Here is a 20,695-nt window from a genome sequence, read left to right as displayed (position 1 = left end):
TGTGGGGGGGGGGGATTTTAATTATAGGTTTTAATATTTGGGAACATTTAACCTAGTAGATTATACCCTTCATATAATGACCATCTAAATAGCCGCGTTGCTGCAAGCTTGTGAGATCTAGAGAAACGAGACTTCTCATCTGGGTATAAAACTGGGTATTAATAGTGTTGTCCTCTGGGAAATGACTTCTTGTTTAGTTGCCTTAATTGGTTTGTTAAAATGTAAACACCTCTTTATTACATCAATAAAGAGTGTAATTTACGTTTTAATCTAAACGAGTTGTAAATCAAGCGTCCGTCCTCGAAAATTATGTAACTGTAGTACTGAATATGTGAAACTTCTTCTTGGTTATGTGTTCCTTTCGTGGTTTTTGCATTATTGATTTTGGTTAGTGATGCGTGTTGGTTCTGGTTCTTAGCCATCAAGTTCGTTGGATTTAGCTCAAATAGCAACATGAACTTGTTTAGGAGCGTAGCAAGCGCAGTATAAAAGGTCAAAGTCTTTTTGTTTTCACGCGCATTCACAGATTGTTTGTTCTGTTAATTAACGTACGCCGGGCAGTTGCTGTGTATAGTCGTCTCCAGGGTTGCCACCTGCAGCACGAAAGGGCTATTTTAGCACTATTTCATTATGTTTAGCCCTGTAGCCCGTGCTCAGGGTTTTTTAATATAGTATGAAAGTGCTATTTTAGCACTAGTATAGTAATTTTTTTTTACTATAGCACCGAAAATCAGTGTAACACGCAATTTCGGGCAATTTTAGAATGCCCCCTCTTTGTGAAGATTTGTGACCTGAAGGTGGCTTGCCTTTTGAAATTTGTTTCTATTTTGTTTAGTTGTTGAAACTGATTATGTGCTGTGATTTTGAAAATCGGACATGCAATTGAATGTAATGTTTTATCCAAAAAATATTAAAAAAATAACACGCCTGGTATACTCTGAATTTAAATTTTATTATAAAACATATATTGAATCATCTAGCATCTACATGATTTATCACGAAAAAATTATTTTTGTGATAAATCCCACCACTAGCTCTTTCTTCGGTTTTAGCGATGTTTTTTATTGAAAAAGAATTCCAAAAGAGTACAACTTGAAAATCAGTTCACTTAGAAGTGGCACTCAGCCAATCAGCCTGTGTCAAACAGCCAAGTACCAATCTATGGACGGAACCCTTCTTTTATGACCATGGAGAAGAACTGCTGGTTTTTAACCATTATCATCCAGCTCATTTGTTACCCTAAGTCTGGCTTAAAATGTCATCTGAGATTTTTTTTTTTCATTGGTCATCATTTTTCCTTTCTCTTTATCCGTCGAAATAAGAGATCACCATGTCCCAAATAAAATATATTTCATCCAAATTTCATTCTTGAAAAGTTGGTGCTGAGTTGTCGCCAGGGAATTGTTTTTATTGATCAGCGTTTCTCATAGTCTTTTCCTGAACATGGAAAAGTAGACCGGAGAGTGATGACTTTTCTCTTCTTTGCCTTGTCAAACTACGTGATGCTAATGGTTCAGTGAATCCAGTGTCAAGTTTTAAATTTCAAACCGACATCATAATTTTCTGATTTTCATGGGGAAATTTATAAAGGAAAATGATTTTATGGTAAACCATCTAGGTACTAGGCTCTAACATTATAAATCAACTTTTTATAATTTTTTCCTTCAAATGAAATTGATAAAATATATTAAAGTACTAATTTCACTCTTTTTGAGCATACATTTATCATTTCTATATATATATATATATATATATATATATATATATATATATATATATATATATATATATATATATATATATATATATATATATATATATATATATATATATATATTACCAGGTTCGAACTCCCCTCCCCCCAATTTTTGTTTAGCTCGTAGAAAAGTAACAAAAATGCATATAAATAAATATGAGATGCGTTTTGTAAAGTTTTTCTGTGACAGGCTTGTACATGAAAGATCTTAAGCCGAACTAGTCAACCATGACATAAAACTAACAAAGAGAGAAAAAACTCAATGAAAAAACGACAAACGAGACTGCGGCCAGTAGAGAGGAAAGAGGAAAAACTTAAACACCGCGGATATTTTGCCTAGTATCCAAACTAGGCGTCTTCAGCACAAGAGAAACAAAGATAAAAACCCTAACTAAACTAAACTACAAACAAATAAAACCACCACCAATAAAATACAATTGTTACAAATGATCCACGTAGGCTTGTATATATTTGATACTCTAATTATCCATTAGCTTAATCATCGCGTTATTCTTTAGTTTTAAGTTATGAGGTCGTGAGATTAATTTAATGACTCGTAAAATAACTTGGCTTAGGAACTTAATAAAAAAAAATTACTTAACGGCTTATAAAATACCTTAAATTATTTAAGAATTAACCTAATTGCTTATAAAATATATTAAATTAATCATAATAACGGCTGAATGATTTTTTAATCACTTATATCTGCTATTACGAACTTGTTGAAGTATGTCAATTCCAGCCTTACCTGGAACGTCAATAATTACTATTGCCAACTTTCGGATTATTTAGAAAACCATTTTAGTAACAAGTGGTTGGTTCCTCCTCAGAGCCTATCTAAGCAACATAAGAAGGTTTTTCACATTCCTCTAGCCATTTTCCACTAAATAAATAAACGCTATAAATATTTACGTTATAACCGTTGGTTTTGGGTACGAAAATGTATTAGTAAAGAAGGAGTAAAGATTGGAGTAAGGAGTAAAGATGTTATTTGTAAGTAAAGAAGGAGAAATAACTTTGGGTCTATATTTTTATCATACAATGGCTTTTAAAATTCAGTTTATTTCAGAGATGCTTTTCCTTGTTGAATTTCCTACAAAGTATATAAAATTTTGAGATTTTTCCTAAAGATTAAGATTGTTATTTTTCTGAAAATGTGTTTGTAAGGATTACTTATCGAAATTTTCTTATGCTGTTAGTAATTGTTTTCAAATTGTTTTGTGTTGTTTGATTCTTCTTCAGTTCTTTTTCTTACCCTTTTTGTTACTTAATTGTTTAATTTTTAATTTTTCAAAATTGAAATTTCAATCGTAATTCATCGTAATTTCTGTTTGCTTTAGATTATGTGTTTGCTTTATTATTTATTATTCTATTTGCTTTATGTGTCTTGAATTCGGTATAAATAGGGGTATTTTAAACTTATTTATGATTTAAAAAACCCTTCAGTTTCGTTTCTTGTCTCTCCTTTATTATACATAGGTGAAGTTTCTCTCGAAGTAAATGTGGAAATTTATTTAGCCATTCTGTATTAAAAAATCCTTTCCATGTAGAGGCAGAGTTTGATTGGACCAGTGGGGGGGGGGGGTCTATTGGAAATACATCTTGAAAAGTCATCGAAGCTAGAGAACCCTTGAAACTAGTTTATTTATATCCAATCGGATGTTATACTTACGTATACTCTGAATTTTTTGAAGTAGGGGTCAATGCTTGTCAAATTCTTTAAAAGTTTTTATTAGTTTCAAACATTTTTGAATTTCAATGGGTTAGTACTTTTTGATTAGTCTTATAAATAACTTTTGAGTTTGAAATGTAAGAGACGAAAACTATCAACGCCATCTAGCTAGTCCGAGTAACAATCTATCGTTTTTTTATACACCGTAATAAAATATGAATTATGCCTAATTTTATGTTGAATTTGACTATACTTATAATATATGAAATAAATCTTGTATAAACTAAGTAGGAGAAATAATTTTAAAATAAAATTTAATTTTGTAGCTATTGTAATTTTGAAGCTAGAGAACCCTTGAAACTAGTTTATTTATATGCAATCGGATGTTATACTTACGTATACTCTGAATTTTTTGAAGTAGGGGTCAATGCTTGTCAAATTCTTTAAAAGTTTTTATTAGTTTCAAACATTTTTGAATTTCAATGGGTTAGTACTTTTTGATTAGTCTTATAAATAACTTTTGAGTTTGAAATGTAAGAGACGAAAACTATCAACGCCATCTAGCTAGTCCGAGTAACAATCTATCGTTTTTTTATACACCGTAATAAAATATGAATTATGCCTAATTTTATGTTGAATTTGACTATACTTATAATATATGAAATAAATCTTGTATAAACTAAGTAGGAGAAATAATTTTAAAATAAAATTTAATTTTGTAGCTATTGTAATTTTGAAGCTAGAGAACCCTTGAAACTAGTTTATTTATATGCAATCGGATGTTATACTTACGTATACTCTGAATTTTTTGAAGTAGGGGTCAATGCTTGTCAAATTCTTTAAAAGTTTTTATTAGTTTCAAACATTTTTGAATTTCAATGGGTTAGTACTTTTTGATTAGTCTTATAAATAACTTTTGAGTTTGAAATGTAAGAGACGAAAACTATCAACGCCATCTAGCTAGTCCGAGTAACAATCTATCGTTTTTTTATACACCGTAATAAAATATGAATTATGCCTAATTTTATGTTGAATTTGACTATACTTATAATATATGAAATAAATCTTGTATAAACTAAGTAGGAGAAATAATTTTAAAATAAAATTTAATTTTGTAGCGGTTATATGCAGAAATTTTTTCCTGCCGATGCTTTTCTGTCATGTGTATGCACTCAGGGCCTGGCACTTTAATGTAAGATCAACTGGAATTTCTCCTCTTTTTTGTAAATTTTCAGCAGCTTCCTAAAAAAAATTAAGAATTTTGGTCCGTTATAGTAATTTAATTAAATGCTACTGCAATTGATTACTTTATTTACTGGTAATTAATTACCTAGTGATTTACTTAGTAAATAATTACCGGCAATTTCATAATGGTTGTTGTGGTGGCGAATATTTTTTAAGTACCAGGATTTATTGTTTCATGAAGTTATCCCAATAGTTTAATGAGTGAATAAATGCAATAAGGAACTTGAAGATTAGAAACTGAAGTTTGTTCTTAAGAAACTTCTTGAAGAAACTTCAAGCTTGTTCTTAGTTCTTGTAGCTCAATTTAGTAGCATTTTATTATCTCTGGTGTCAGCGTTTCATATAAGATCCATATTAAAGAGTAAAAAAGATTGGACTCTTCTGTTCCCTATTTTCTTTGGGAGAAACGTCGTAAATCCTATTTCCCTCTTCTTAATATTTTGTTTTGAGATTTACTACCTTCAGATAAAACCTTGATGGTGTATCCATCTGTTGGATAATATGATATCCTGTTTTATTTTCTTTCTGAATTTTTAACCATTCTTCTCCAAAGAAAAGAAGAAACTTCATTGAATTTTTTTCGCTTTATTTATGGATGCTATCTCCACGGTTTCTCAGTTGAGGATATTTTAGAAGTGAGATTTAGTGTTGGCTTCTTTCCAAAATAGTGAGCTTGGGGAAGTGGAAGGGAAAAATTATGTCTCCAACACGTGTCGATTGTGCTACTGACTTCACGTGCCGAATCAGCATTCTCAGATTTAGATTTGCAGTAATGTTTCTTGTTTCCATTGTTTTTTAATTTTTTTACTTATTCTTAATTCTTTATTTTAATTTTTATTTAATTTAATTTTTATTTTTAATTCTTATTTTCTTATTATTTTATTTTCTTATTTATTTTCTTATTATTTAATTTTAATTTTATTTTCTTATTGAATTTTAATAATTTTATTTAATTTTATTAATTTTAATAATTTTATTTAATTTTATTAATTTTAATAATTTAAATAATATTTTATAATATTATTTATAATATAATATTTATAATATAATATTTTATAATAATATTTTATAAATATTTATTAATAATTTTATTTAATTTAATTTTCTTATTATTTAATTCTTATTTTAATTTATTTTTAATTCTTTTAATTCTTATTTTATTTAATTCTTTTTTTTATTCTTAATTCTTTATTCTTAATTCTTATATTTTTTTTAATTCTTATAAATGACATGCTTCCGAAACGAGGGAAAATGTAATGATAAGGACTTCCTAGAAGACAAGAAAATAGATAAAAATAATCAGTTGAGTCTTTCGACTATTACAGTAAATTTACTAGTCCTCAATCCCTCATTTAATCTAATTCTATATTTTATGTATATTTGAACAACTTGATCTAGTTTTATATTTTAATTTATCTGTCATTTTATTCATACCAGGAAATTTATAACAAGCCCTGCTAATTGCTAACTTCTTGAATTTTATCACAGACAGGTTTCTGACGCGAAGAATACTGTAATGTTGAGAATTTCTAAAAAAAACAAAACTATCTTACTGTAAAAAAACTTCTAAGATTAAAAAAAAGAAAAGAAAAACCGAAACACGCTTGATCGCTTGATCTGTAGATTCTTTTTTTCTTATTTCTGGGTAAAATTTATTTACCTAAATTTTATTCTTTAAAAGTGATGATTATTATTTGCATAAATAGGCATATTTATTCGCGTTAATGAGATCAATATGTTCCCCACCAGACCTACAGTATGCTTTTAGCTAATTTTCCGTCAGAAGAGACATCTATGAACTTTTTTAATTTAATTTTTTAAATTTTGATTTCCTTTATTGTATAGCCTCATAAAGTTAAAGATAATGCAATGTTTTGAAAAGCAGTTAAGAAGAAATACCCACAATAAGCTGCAACCCAGCTTCCATGGGCGCCAAGGGGCATTGGCCCTGGTAACACCACAAATGTATATTAAGTTAATTCTAAATAAATACAGCATTTTTTGTCAAAACTTTCTGATCTGAATGAAACACCTCCCCCAGCCCTTGTAAAAACATTTTGCTTGATTTTCATAACAGTATTAGCATGTAGAGTGTGATTTTCTACCAAAATACTGATAATAAATATATCAAAGAAAAATATTGTCATTTAACTCTCTGTCTTGTCTCAAATGTCGCTTAATTTTTGTATATTGATAGTTTTTTTTTGTCATTTAACGTCTTTAATCTATTTTTCATGAAAGTGATTGATCATTCACTAAATAAAAGATAAGATGAACTATAATTTAAAGTCTAAAATACGGCCGTGTACACAAAAGCACAAATAGTATAAACTATATGAGCGATCTCGATTCTTCTAAATTTTTATCACAATGAGACCACTTAAATGAAACACTACATTTATTTTATAAGTTAGGATTTTTTTTTTAATAAACAAATTTTCTAGATACCTCACTATTCTACAGATAAACTAAGGCGACGTACTATTTAAGACCTCTGGAAGTATCAACTCCAGAATATATCTTCCCTTATCGTAGAGAGCCCCTCGCAACGGCTCAAGCAATGCACCAAATCCTCCTCCTCATCTTTACACAGATGTATGATATTGACGATCCAAATTGGCTGTCACACAATATTCCTAGTTTATCCAAATATTCATAAAGTCTCCTGTGAATTATCTTTTCATGGATTTTAGAAAAAATAGGCAATGACAAAATTGGTCGCCAATTCGATAGTTGTTTTTTGTTGCCCCCTTTACACAATGGTATTACCTTTGCCAGTTCAAGACCACTAGGGAATTCACCGCTCTGGAGTGATAGATTTATCAATGAAGTAGACAAGGAAATATATAAACTAGGATAGCATTTACAGCTCTAAGATTAAGTCCATCTATTCCGGATGTAGATCTTCTACATCTTCTGGATGTAGTAAATGGAGCTCTAGAAAAAGGTTTTATTCCTTTAGCGATCTGTGTCGACTTCAAAAAAGCCTTCGACACTGGATTTTGAGTTGTTGCTGTGTCGCCTATCTAGTCTGGGGATAAACGAAGTTTGCTTGGATTGGTTTAAACCATATTTGTATGGAAGGTCAAGTAAAGTAATGCTAGGTGACATTGCTAGTGGAGTCTATCCTGTAAAATGTGGAGTTCCACAGGGTTCAGTCCTGGGTCCGTTACTCTTTCTCGTATACGTCGATACTCTGAGGTTCTACATACCAGAAGCAACTGTTACAGCATTTGCAGATAATACGGCTTTGACGACTTTTGCACGGTCACTGGAAGAATTAGTGGATAAAGCAAACCGAATGCTGGAAAACCTTTTGGTGTTTACCTCCTTGATTTACCTTGCTGTTAATACTTCTAAGACAAATTATATGATTTTTAGTAGGGTAGGAAAAATTGTAAATAGTACTTCTATAGTAATTGAAAATTTGTCGCTTTCACAGGTTTTTGAAAATAGATATTTGGGATTTTATGCTGATCATGATTTCAGTTGGAAGAAATATAGATATGATTTCTTCTAAATTCGGAGAAGGTCTCGAAGTGATGGGGTGTTTCAAATACGAGTATCCTTGAACTCCTTTAAGAAATATATATCATACAATTTTTCATCCTTTTATTGTTTATGGTTGCTGTATTTATGCATCTAATTTTTTTTCAAATATGAAAAGACTGCTGATTCTTCAGAATAAGGCACTTCGAGTACTGGGTGAGTTTGTTCAGTATGAGCATACGCGTGAATGTTTTATCAGTTTCAGATTTTTAAATGTTCATCAAATCAGAGACAATCAGGCGAGAGTTTTTACTTACCAAGTGCTTAATAGACTGTCTCTGGAATATTTTAAAGATTTCTTTATGTTTAATTCAGATTATCATCAGCCTAGAACTAGAGGTCGTGGAAGCTTAGTCTCAGAAGTAAGGAGTACGAGTCGATCTAGTTTTGCAATTAGAAATTATGCAGTTAATTTGTGGAATGGTTTCCCGGAGAGCATTAGGGAGTCAGAAAACCAGTTTCAGTTTAAAATTAGATTACAAAAGTTTTTGTTGGGTGGGATTTTTTTTTTTTTTTTTTTTTTTTTTTTTTTTTTTTTTTTTTTTTTTTTTTTTATTCAAGAGAGTTAAATAGTATTAAATGGTAAGAAAAGAGTAGGAAATGAGTTTGGTTTATAATAAAAGATTGTGTGACGCTGCTCAAGCCACAATAGTGGCTTAATAAAACGTCATACGTTCTTACCATTTCTACGTTTGTTGATAATGTTATTTAAAAAAAGTGGTAAGTGCCAGTTAAGTATGATGTAATTATTAGTTGAAAATAAAGGTCATCTCATCTCTACTTAATAAGGCCCTAAATGAGCTTCGGAACAAAAAATACATTATGATTTTATATTCTACATTTAACTATCTTTCCGTTTCTCATTTAATTATTCTTTTCAAACTTTACCTGATTGGATGATCTTGGCAACATATGTATGATAGATAGTGTGTTTTCATAATTATATTTTTAATTTATTTTAAGCGATTTTTTTATTGCAAAATCGTTTTAACTATCTAGTAAGGAAACTTGGCAAATAAAAATAAAAAAAATATTTGAAAGTAATAAAGAAAGGACAAATTTTCTAGTGGAAATATTTGGCGAAGTCAGTAGTTTCTACATAAGAAAAGTTAAAATGGGTACATAGCTTTAATAGGCTAGAAATTTATTGTTTATTTTTGTTTATTTTTTCTTTAGATTTGGTCGCGTGGTTTTATTCTCAGACTTGGGTATCGTTCAAATTCTGAAATAGATCAGATTCTTTAGGTACGGCTCTTTAGGTGTATTGGTATATACAGTCTCTGTTACCATGCTTTATTTTTTCATTTCAAAAGTAATTGAAATTCACTATTTTTCTTTCCAGCAATTTGGTTCAATTCTGGATGTAGAAATCATTTTCAATGAAAGAGGGTCAAAGGTATGACATTCATTATTACCTAATAATTTGAAAAGAATTTATTTAGCAATACGAAATCTGAATTATAGGTCTATTTGGTCCTTTTAAAAGTCAATTTGACCAAGCCCACTTATTTCCAGCGTGCTACTTTTTTCCTGGTGCCATCTTGTTGGCGTGCTACCCGCCAGCAGAACGTCAACTCTTTTTCTTACCGAAAGTTCAGTGAGGAATCTACTTATGGACAATTCAAAATTAGATGGCAATATTGTTTATATGTGCATTGTAAATCTTCGAAATCTCCAGTAGTTGTACTTCACAATGCTATATACTTCTTCAGTTTTTGGAGATTTTCGTCAAAGATCAGAACCCTATTGGTAGCTGAGACAGAAATTTGGGAGGGCAGGGGGATAAAATTGCCCCCCCCCCTAAATTATGAAAATACTTTTTTCTAATCTTCACTAAAAAATCTAAAGCCCCTCCCCCCTTCCTTCTTGGATTTTAAAATTAAAATTTTTCCACATACCAAGTCCTTGTGTCCCCCCAACACGTGCGTGAGTTGCTATGACTGTACATTACTCTATTGTGCCTTTCTATTTCTATGCTTTTTCTTGAACTGAAGCTTTTTCATTCCTACAGCTAAAATATAAAATTTGGAAAATTCAGCTTTTTGAGAATTTAGTTCTAAAGTCTATTTGTCAAAGTTTTCTACAGTTTCAAGTTAGCTGAAATATAGCAACAATATAGCAAACAGCAAATATTCTGAAAAATCTTTTCACGAGGCGATTGATGCAAAAAATTAAAATCTTCACTGATTATATTTTCTTTAGATTTTCTGCTGTTGTTTTTGCTTGGTTAAAATAGCATTTGAACGGTTCATAAAGTTGTTAGGTCTGCTGAATTGGATCATGATTGCCATGAAAATAAATGTCGTGATTGTCATGACTGTCATGACAATTGGCAGTTTTTCCCAAGTGTCTATTACTTTTCATTTTATAATATCTTGTTTACACTTTGCCTAAGCTTTCTTATCACTTTCCTTTTTATTTCACGTCACAGTTCCAAAATCTGTTTAAGATCTAAATCTTAACCTGTTGGTAATATCGATGGTATTGATCGAGACAATTATCTTAATTTCTGAAACTGTATCCGAAATTGTCAGGATAGAGAGAAAGCTAAGCAAGAAAGCCTTTATGCTCTGGAAGAAACTGATTTTCTCTAGAAAGTCCGCATTGCGGAATATGAAGCCCAATATAATCGTGAAGCGAATAGAATTGTTTATAGGAAATTTAGAACTTCTTGACAAGGGACTTGAGAGGGGAATTAGCAGTTCTTCTTAATCCTGTGATAGTCACAATAATAAAGGTTTACAGTTGTCTGTTTTCTTGAGACCTTTTTTTATAGGACCACTATAAGTAATTTAGACTGGTTCAATGGCTAACGCTGCTCCTTCACTCTGCCCTTTCTTAAGCATTTGCATTGAACACCACTTAAGAATTCTTCAAAGATTTTTAGCTGTTTTTGTGTAATATTAATCTAGCCTAGTCTGAGGATATTCTCTCTGTGGGCTATAAGTTAAAATTATTCGATATTTTCACGCCGCGAGGACATGTTCCTGGTCGTCTAAGGCATTTTTTCGTTCTTGTGTTGGTAAATACAGAAGTATGATGCTTAAAAAAGAAAAAAAAGAAAGTTATGTAAAACAATAAAAATAGATACCAAAATTCATGTGCGGTCACGCTTAAGAGAAACAATATGTTGAGGTAATTTGGTGTTAATGTCTAGGCAAAAATGAGCTCATTGACCTGGGATTATTTTAGAACAGATATAGTGCCAATATATTAAACTTGCCTGCACGTAGAGGAGACAGAGGGTGAACTCCCTCTTTTAGTGGTCTCTGCCTAGAAATAAATGGATAAAAATAATATTAAAAACAGTTGGGTGTCGGGTATACTAAGGTATTCTAAAAACGTTGTTCATACTAAGCTTCAGATCATCCATTCCGTGAGAAGACAGAGTCATTACTCCTCACGCTGAAATTTCGAAGAATATTTTACAAATATTGTAGTAGGGAAGACACAATAAGGAAATGATAAAGGCATTTTTGCTAATTTCGCAAACGGTGCTAAATTCTCTGCTTAAATGAAATAGAGCTGGAAAATTTTCGTCTTTGCTAAAATGAAATAGAGCTGGAAAATTTTTGCTTAAGAACAAGTAGACTAAAGAATGATGCAGCAAGTCATCTATGGAAACTGTGGACAAAGACTATTCCAGATAGTGTTCTTTTTTGGAGAGCTGGGGCGCAGGGGGGGGGGAGAGGGAGAGCTCAAGATTATAGTTTTATTACATAAAAATATGAACTTGTCTTTGCAGATCTTGGAGCTCTTTTTTGAGAATAGATAAAAATTCGCTTCCTTTTATCTACAAGTAGGACGATAACTTTTTCCCTGCCTTATCTTCGAATTAAGATAATCCAATTTTCATTTTGTCCTGCAAATCCTAACTTTCCAGGAAGTATACTGTTGGAGATAGGAAAGCATATTTCTATGCCACGTGTTGTTGAAAAGACCTAGATAATTACTAGTGTTTCAGCTTTGGTTATCCAGCCAGCTCTACTGGAACGGGGTAGACAGAGATAGAGAAATTTCTGTGGTCAAAGATTCACTGGGTCTCCGTATGGGGTCCAATAAAGATTTTGTTTATTTTTTTATCTTTGCGTGTTCGACCTTAAAATTTTTCCAAAACGCGAAAAAATGAAAAAATGGCTGCGTCAAATTAGAACTGATATAGGTAACGCAAAAATATACTTTAGGCCATCACAGGGAATTAGCTAGGTGTTGTGGATTTCAGTTTCAAGAGGAAGGGAACTAAATGGAAACGAAACCGAAAAAGGAATTGCAATTTAAATCAAGATCAAACAAGCGATCATTTTGTTTGCCATGGCTTTGCACATGGCAAAGCCATGGCAAGCAGCCATGGAAATCATGAATTTTCTTAAAAATTCATTTTTACAAATAATAAAAAAAAGTGTTAAAAATGTACATATATATACATATATATATATATATATATATATATATATATATATATATATATATATATATATATATATATATATATATATATATATATATATATATATATATATATATATATATATATATATATATATATATATATATATATATATATATATATATATATATATATATATATATATATATATATATATATATATATATATATATATATATATATATATATATATATATATATATATATATTGTTCTTCTTCTTTAGAATATTCAGAGTATTTAACGGTTTATTCAGACATTATGGGTACCCATCTAGAATTTTCTGGTGAGGAAAAAAATAAGTAAAGAATACGGCATTGGACTTTACAGTCCCTACTGGCGGTGTTGTTCTCCGCTTCATGGCCCTTCAGCCAGGAAGTGCAATGGGGGTTTGGGGCCAGCATTCCTTTGCTTTCACACACGCTTCCTGTTTACCTTCTCCAGATTTCGCCGAGTACCCTTTGGAGCTGGGTCGACTCTGGCTGAGCTTAAAGAGTCATGTCATTTACCCCTATTTCCAACCAAATAGCCTGTGACACCACTACTCGAACCCCTGTCCTCATGGACAAAAGTTTTTGATGGGAGATTCTATTTAAGTTATCTTAGCTAGCATTAAAGTATATTCTGTTAATGTTCCTAAGACGCAGTTAAGAATAGCATTTGCTCCTAGAATTGTATAATAGTGATATAGATTTTTTTTTAAATTCTGACACTAAATAATTAGATTTTATTGATGTTGTTGTACTAAAAGATATAGTTGGTTGTTAATAAGCTGGGTAACTGGATAACACCGAGATTAATTTTAGTGATTTTAAGTAAAAATTAAACACCATATTTTCTCTCTATTGCAACATACAATGCTGGCAGAGGCTTTTCCCTCGTTTTTGCCACTCTTAATGGGTGTCCATGACTGCCGAATGCTGTTATAAGCTATGTGATTTTCTAGATTTGGATGTATTCTAAGTGTGATTTATTATTTATGTCGTTTATACGAATTTATAATTTCCAGCTATCAATTGGAGGAACCTGAAACCGTCGTCCGAAAAAAAAGGGAAAAAATTCACCAGTAATAAATTATTTTTTCTTTTCCACGGCTTGAAGCATGTGGCCGGAATGTAATGAATTAGTAAGGAGATGCTAATATGACCGACTCTTCTTTTGAGACGTGTACTCACGCTGATTCACTGTTGCCAGTTTAGGTTTAGTTTTGCCTAGTTGGCTGGGTAAAAATTTAGGTTTTTTTTTCTCTCTCTCTCTCTCTCTCTGTCTCTCTCTGTCTCTCTCTGTCTCTCTCTTTCTCTCTATGTCTCTCTCTGTCTCTCTCTGTCTCTCTCTCTCTCTATCTGTCTCTGTCTGTCTCTCTCTCTCTCTCTCTGTCTCTCTCTGTCTCTCTCTCTCTCTCTCTCTCTCTCTCTCTCTCTCTCTCTCTCTCTCTCTCTCTCTCTCTCTGAAGAATTCTTCTACTAAATTATAGTTGTACAAACTAGATTGGTAGAAACTATTCCAATCTGGCAACAATGACTCACGCTGATTCCAACGTTATTGGAGCGCTTACATTTATAAAATTGCATCTTTGTGTTACGAGGTGACGCCACGGTAGCATCTTTTCTTGAAGAGGGCTGAGTACTTTTATCACCGCCTGAGGCTGATTGTGGTGTTGTAGATTTTTTTTTTTTTTTTTTTTTTGCAAAATAGCAAGATTTTGTGTATGCACTTGTTAATTCCTTTTTTTACTTGTTAGAATATCATCTGAGAACACATTTTAAATAAATATTTAAAATTTTTTAACTTCTCTGGAAACGATTATTTTATTCTTTCTTGTCCCCCTGTTAATCGGATTTTTTTGCCTTACCGGAGAAAAAATAAAATAAAAACGTGAATCTTGTGAATCCTGACTTAAAATGTAGAATGTATAAGGAATCTTTGTTATAGAATGCAAAGGATTAGTGGTCTTAATCCGGGCTCCAAGAATCTAAACCCCTTTACTCCTATTGAATAATTCTTAACTCCATCCTTTTTTCTTGTTAAGAAAATTAACATTGTTGTAATTGGTAACTTACAGCGAATGTAAGAAAATAGCTTAAGCTCCGCTATAGAGTCATTTGCCAATATGTGCTCATGAATGAGTAAGGGGTATGCTTTCAAATTGGCTCTTGCATTGAGGTCTATAGTTAGTGCAACAAATTTTAGAATTCATTTTGCTACAAATGATTTGAAAATTCGTCTACCATACCTCCTTATCATTATAATTGGATTGTCTTAGGATTCGTGTTCACTTGCAGTTTCTGTCTGTGTTTTATCGGGTTTAGTGGTCCAAGTTAGAATACAGTGTCTGCATTTTTCTATTCAAACAATCTGTAGCATCCCTTTGATTTTCGGTAGAAAATTCATAGATGGCTCCCAGGGTTCGGTATTATTTTCAATAGAACTAGTTTTTAATTTTGTTTTATGTTTGTATTATGGCTGTCAGCCGTGTAAAAGTCAAAGAATGACCATAAAATAGTATTTCCTGGGGGTCTAGAGTTTACTGTTGATTTTCGGCAGTTTTGGTATCTTCTTTTTGTAGGGAAATGGGCTGGGAATCCAGGAGATCTCCTGAAAAATTGGTAGAAGGGGAAACACAGCTTGAATGGTGGTTAAAACACATATGATGGGATTGGGTTTATTAACGCCTACTATTGTAAAGTAATTTCCTTTGTTTCGGTGCTTCGAGCAATCAGCTAAATATTGTTCAAACTTTGGATTGGGTCTCAAAAATATGTAAGCTTATAGAAAACGCGAGAAAACGTGGAGAAAAACAGTTTGTCTACAAGAGGCCTAATAATAGTCAAACTAAGTTCGCGAAATTTGAGAAAAAATAGAAAGAAGAATAGGGAGTATTGAAAATAAGCAAAAAAGAATATAGAAAAAAGGAAATATAAAATATAGAAAGAAGAATATCGAGCGCATACAAAGACCTTTAGGATATAGTTTTTTGTTGTTGTATAGTCTCTTCTTATCACCAAATTACTGCTAGTTTGCAAAATTTTAATTTGACTCTCTCTTAAGCTCTATTAGAACTGTATGTAAAACTAGAGGCGGCTCCAGTTTTTTTTTTTTAATTTGACCTTTGGTAAACGCACATTTGAAAATGCACTAGAAATACAACCGTTGTTGTCTTGAGTTTTTCCGTTCTCAATTTTGCATCATTTTCATCAGTGGTGTGCATATTATACATTCTGCGCATGAGCATGCAATGCGAGTGTTTTATGACTGGTACTTCAACTTGGGCTTACTTGGGCTTTTGTATTTATTATATTAGCAGAGCTGTTATTTATTCTTTCTATTGGGATGTAAATCTTGCAAGTACCGTATTAGTTTTGTTGACTATAAAAGTCAACCGGTTAATAATGTTTTTTTTTTCAACAGTGTAGTTATTATTGAGAAAAAATTGTCATCGGAAGTCAATAATGAGTCTAATTTGACTAATTTGTAACATTTCAATATTTTAATCACTCTACTCCCGTTCTGAACTGAAATATTTGCGTCAGTAGTAACTTTTTTGAAATCTATGCTGTTGAGGGAACCATTTTAGGCTTGGAGCTAAGTATTGATTGAATATAATAAATCAGTGCACACAAATATGTAAAGTATCACAAATTTGGTGGAAAAAGATCAAAAGACCATCAGTATAGTTCGTGTGAACAGTATTATCACAATTTTTTTTGTGAACTACATTATTATTATTTAGAAAAATGAAGTTTTTGAAATTTTTTATGTCCTTAATAATAATAATACTTACGAGATTGCAAATATAAAATTTTAATAGGTTAATCAGAATAGTTTCTTTTCTTTGTGAGCATAATTATATTGGAAAAATAAAATTTTTCGGAAGGAAAGCGGAATTGGCTAGCAATAATAATAATTGACAGCTTAATGGGTTTTCTATAGTTTAACCAGGTTGTTTTCTTTAAGACCCATTCTCGGTGAAATTTTACTAATACCAATATTTAGCTAGCGCTAATTTGAGCCAATCAGAATTTTTAATGAAGATTTTTTACCATCCAGCGGTTCTACGGAAGATCTAATTGGCTGAAAATAGCGCTAGCTAAATCTCAGTGTCAGTAAAATCTTATTGTGAATGGACCTTTAAGAACATCATCGCTCTTGAGCAAGAACTTTAAAAAAGAGTGTCAGTTCCTTTGGCTAGCTCTCAACTCAAAAGCTTGCAAATTTCTCTCTTAATTTTTTGGTTGATATTTGTTTTTAACAGAAGACCTAGATTAATCCGCAACTGGCTTTAAATACATAAAATTTTGATTATTATTTTAGCCACTAGTAGACTATATGTTTTGAATTGCTACAATTGACTTTTGGGGGGTGTTGCACCTGTTTTCGAAAATCCAGCAAATTTTGTCAGACTTGTAGCTTTTGATTGGCAACATTTAACTTAATGAATAAATTTGGAATTAAAATAAAAATTCAATTCTTTTGATGTATAAATTGTTATCAGAATTTTTTTCTAGAGTTTTGGTTACTATTGGGCCGAGTCGCTCCTTACTTCTAGTTCGTTACCACGAATTGTTTGAACAAACTGCTTGATACTGCTACAAACTTCAAAGTATATTAATAACAATAACAAAAAAGAAGAAATTTTAAAAATATACTAATAAATTTCACACAAAACATAATAATTAATAATTCTAAAAAAATTAAGTAACTGTAGAAAATTAGGATATTAGCCTATATTAACACATAAGGTACAAAATATTTTGACAGTATTTTTTTATTTATTAAATCAAAGCAGAAACAGTAAGCTGTAGCTTGTCGTTGCAGTGTTACAAGAAGAGAAAACGCTAAATAAAAGAAAAAAACATGATATGCAAAATATAGTACGGTAATCATAATAATAATAATCAACATAATAATAGACAAAATTAAGCATTGTTTATTTTAACTGTTTATTTTTGAGCCCAAAGAAAATATAAATAGTGGCCACGGCCGTATCCAGGGGGTTAGGGGGTTTGAATACCCCCCAATAAGTAGCTACAATTGGTTCTTATTTATAAGCTAAATGAGTTCTCTTGCACATATAGTGTCGTGTAATCTTGTTTCCTATAATTCTCATTCCCCATGCAACTTCTATTTGTCTTAAGTATAAATCGGTTTGCCATAAATAAAAAAAAAAAAAAAAAAACAGTACAGAAAAACGTAATTAACGTTGTTGTTTATTAATTCTAGTCGAAAAATTAAAATAAATATTGAAAAATAAATATTATTGCTCATTATAAGTTCTTAGGCTTGTGTAAGACAGAATACCTCCTAAGACCCTTAATGTAGGATTGAAAGGTTTGCCACTGCCAGCATAATATTGGTCTGTGTAATTTGTTCCGATACGGTTCGTAAAACTATACGGTTCGTATGGGAAGGTCTACATTTAGTAATAACTAGATTTTGGTGAAAAAAAAGTAAAATTATCGAAAAAAAGTGTAACAGTAAAATTTTTACCCGAAAAGGTACAATCTGTTGGATTGGGATGTAAATTCACGTTCTTCCGCAAAAAAAAAAAAATATCTAAATGCCATAGAAATGCTAGGTTCAAAAAGTTTTTGACGTAAAAAATGAATTATTTAACAAGTATGTAAGGTGAAGCAAAATATCTTACTCGTAAGGTCTAAAATCCCATTGTGAATGGCTGAAAAATTCTACGAAAAATTCTGATTGTTTGAAATTAACGCTAGCTGAATCCCAATACCAGCAAAAGCCAATTTTTAATGGGGCATGATTAGGATACTAGTGATTATTTTACGGGCAAAATCGATTTTAGAGCTTCTCTTCTATCAGTAAAATTTGAGCTTGACAAAACCATCAAAACGCAGCAAAAAGACACATTTTTGAAAAGATAAATTACCTTGAGTACGAAAAAAAAACCTTGCAGGAATGGTACCCTAGTTAGTATAGAACAGGTGGCAACCTTGGATATCAGCCAAGTAATTTGTACTTTTTCTTTTGTTGAAGCTACTTTTCTTGTATCAATTTGCGAAAAGCTTTCCATATGCTTGAACCTGAAAACTTTTCCTCGTCATTTCATTTATGAGTTATCCTTCATGAAGAAAGAAGTTATATTTATTTCTCTGGCTTTGACTGACTTTTCAAAAGAATCTGCAAAATAAATCAGTTGAAGGGACTTGCATTTATAGTGGGGTTTTTGAAGAAGACTTTTTGGTTCCTATTGGATATATTCATAAAACTAATTTTCAGTTGCTAAAAACAACAGGATCTGTAAAATAAATCAGTTGAAGTGACTTGCATTCAGAATGGGGTCTTTGAAGAAGACTTTTTGGTTCCTATTTGATATGTTCATAAAACTAATTTTCAGTTGCTAAAAACAACAGGATCTGTAAAATAAATCAGTTGAAGTGACTTGCATTCAGAATGGGGTCTTTGAAGAAGACTTTTTGGTTCCTATTTGATATGTTCATAAAACTAATTTTCAGTTGCTAAAAACAACAGGATCTGTAAAATAAATCAGTTGAAGTGACTTGCATTCAGAATGGGGTCTTTGAAGAAGACTTTTTGGTTCCTATTTGATATGTTCATAAAACTAATTTTCAGTTGCTAAAAACAACAGGATCTGTAAAATAAATCAGTTGAAGTGACTTGCATTCAGAATGGGGTCTTTGAAGAAGACTTTTTGGTTCCTATTTGATATGTTCATAAAACTAATTTTCAGTTGCTAAAAACAACAGGATCTGTAAAATAAATCAGTTGAAGTGACTTGCATTCAGAATGGGGTCTTTGAAGAAGACTTTTTGGTTCCTATTTGATATGTTCATAAAACTAATTTTCAGTTGCTAAAAACAACAGGATCTGTAAAATAAATCAGTTGAAGTGACTTGTATTCAGAATGGGGTCTTTGAAGAAGACTTTGGTTCCTATTTGATATGTTCATAAAACTAATTTTCAGTTGCTAAAAACAACAGCATCTGTAAAATAAATCAGTTGAAGTGACTTGCATTCAGAATGGGGTCTTTGAAGAAGACTTTTTGGCTCCTATTTGATATGTTCATAAAACTAATTTTCAGTTGCTAAAAACAACAGGATCTGTAAAATAAATCAGTTGAAGTGACTTGCATTCAGAATGGGGTCTTTGAAGAAGACTTTTTGGTTCCTATTTGATATGTTCATAAAACTAATTTTCAGTTGCTAAAAACAACAGCATCTGTAAAATAAATCAGTTGAAGTGACTTGCATTCAGAATGGGGTCTTTGAAGAAGACTTTTTGGTTCCTATTTGATATGTTCATAAAACTAATTTTCAGTTGCTAAAAACAACAGCATCTGTAAAATAAATCAGTTGAAGTGACTTGCATTCAGAATGGGGTCTTTGAAGAAGACTTTTTGGTTCCTATTTGATATGTTCATAAAACTAATTTTCAGTTGCTAAAAACAACAGGATCTGTAAAATAAATCAGTTGAAGTGACTTGCATTCAGAATGGGGTCTTTGAAGAAGACTTTTTGGTTCCTATTTGATATGTTCATAAAACTAATTTTCAGTTGCTAAAAACAACAGCATCTGTAAAATAAATCAGTTGAAGTGACTTGCATTCAGAATGGGGTCTTTGAAGAAGACTTTTTGGTTCCTATTTGATATGTTCATAAAACTAATTTTCAGTTGCTAAAAACAACAGGATCTGTAAAATAAATCAGTTGAAGTGACTTGCATTCAGAATGGGGTCTTTGAAGAAGACCTTTTGGTTCCTATTTGATATGTTCATAAAACTAATTTTCAGTTGCTAAAAACAACAGCATCTGTAAAATAAATCAGTTGAAGTGACTTGCATTCAGAATGGGGTCTTTGAAGAAGACTTTTTGGTTCCTATTTGATATGTTCATAAAACTAATTTTCAGTTGCTAAAAACAACAGCATCTGTAAAATAAATCAGTTGAAGTGACTTGCATTCAGAATGGGGTCTTTGAAGAAGACTTTTTGGTTCCTATTTGATATGTTCATAAAACTAATTTTCAGTTGCTAAAAACAACAGCAT

At 31.3% G+C, this 20,695-nt stretch overlaps 1 protein-coding gene across 4 annotated transcripts in view; it reads left to right on the top strand.

Moving 5' to 3' along the window:
- The window catches only part of Rbfox1 (RNA-binding Fox protein 1), a 299,703-nt gene that overhangs the window by 240,773 nt on the left and 38,235 nt on the right, over positions 1-20,695 (top strand). For all 4 annotated transcript variants that reach the window (XM_089103487.1, XM_089103488.1, XM_089103489.1 and 1 more), the window contains one exon: positions 9,565-9,618. In XM_089103487.1, coding sequence (XP_088959613.1) covers positions 9,565-9,618 — 54 coding nt within the window. The remainder of the gene's footprint in view (positions 1-9,564; positions 9,619-20,695) is intronic.

The sequence above is a fragment of the Artemia sp. Qi Xiang Cuo genome, chromosome 17 (genome assembly GCF_049724085.1).
Source record: "Artemia sp. Qi Xiang Cuo chromosome 17, ASM4972408v1, whole genome shotgun sequence".
Taxonomy (NCBI): domain Eukaryota; kingdom Metazoa; phylum Arthropoda; class Branchiopoda; order Anostraca; family Artemiidae; genus Artemia; species Artemia sp. Qi Xiang Cuo.
Note: the sequence above shows the minus strand (reverse complement) of the source record. Positions and strands in the feature narration are given on the sequence as shown.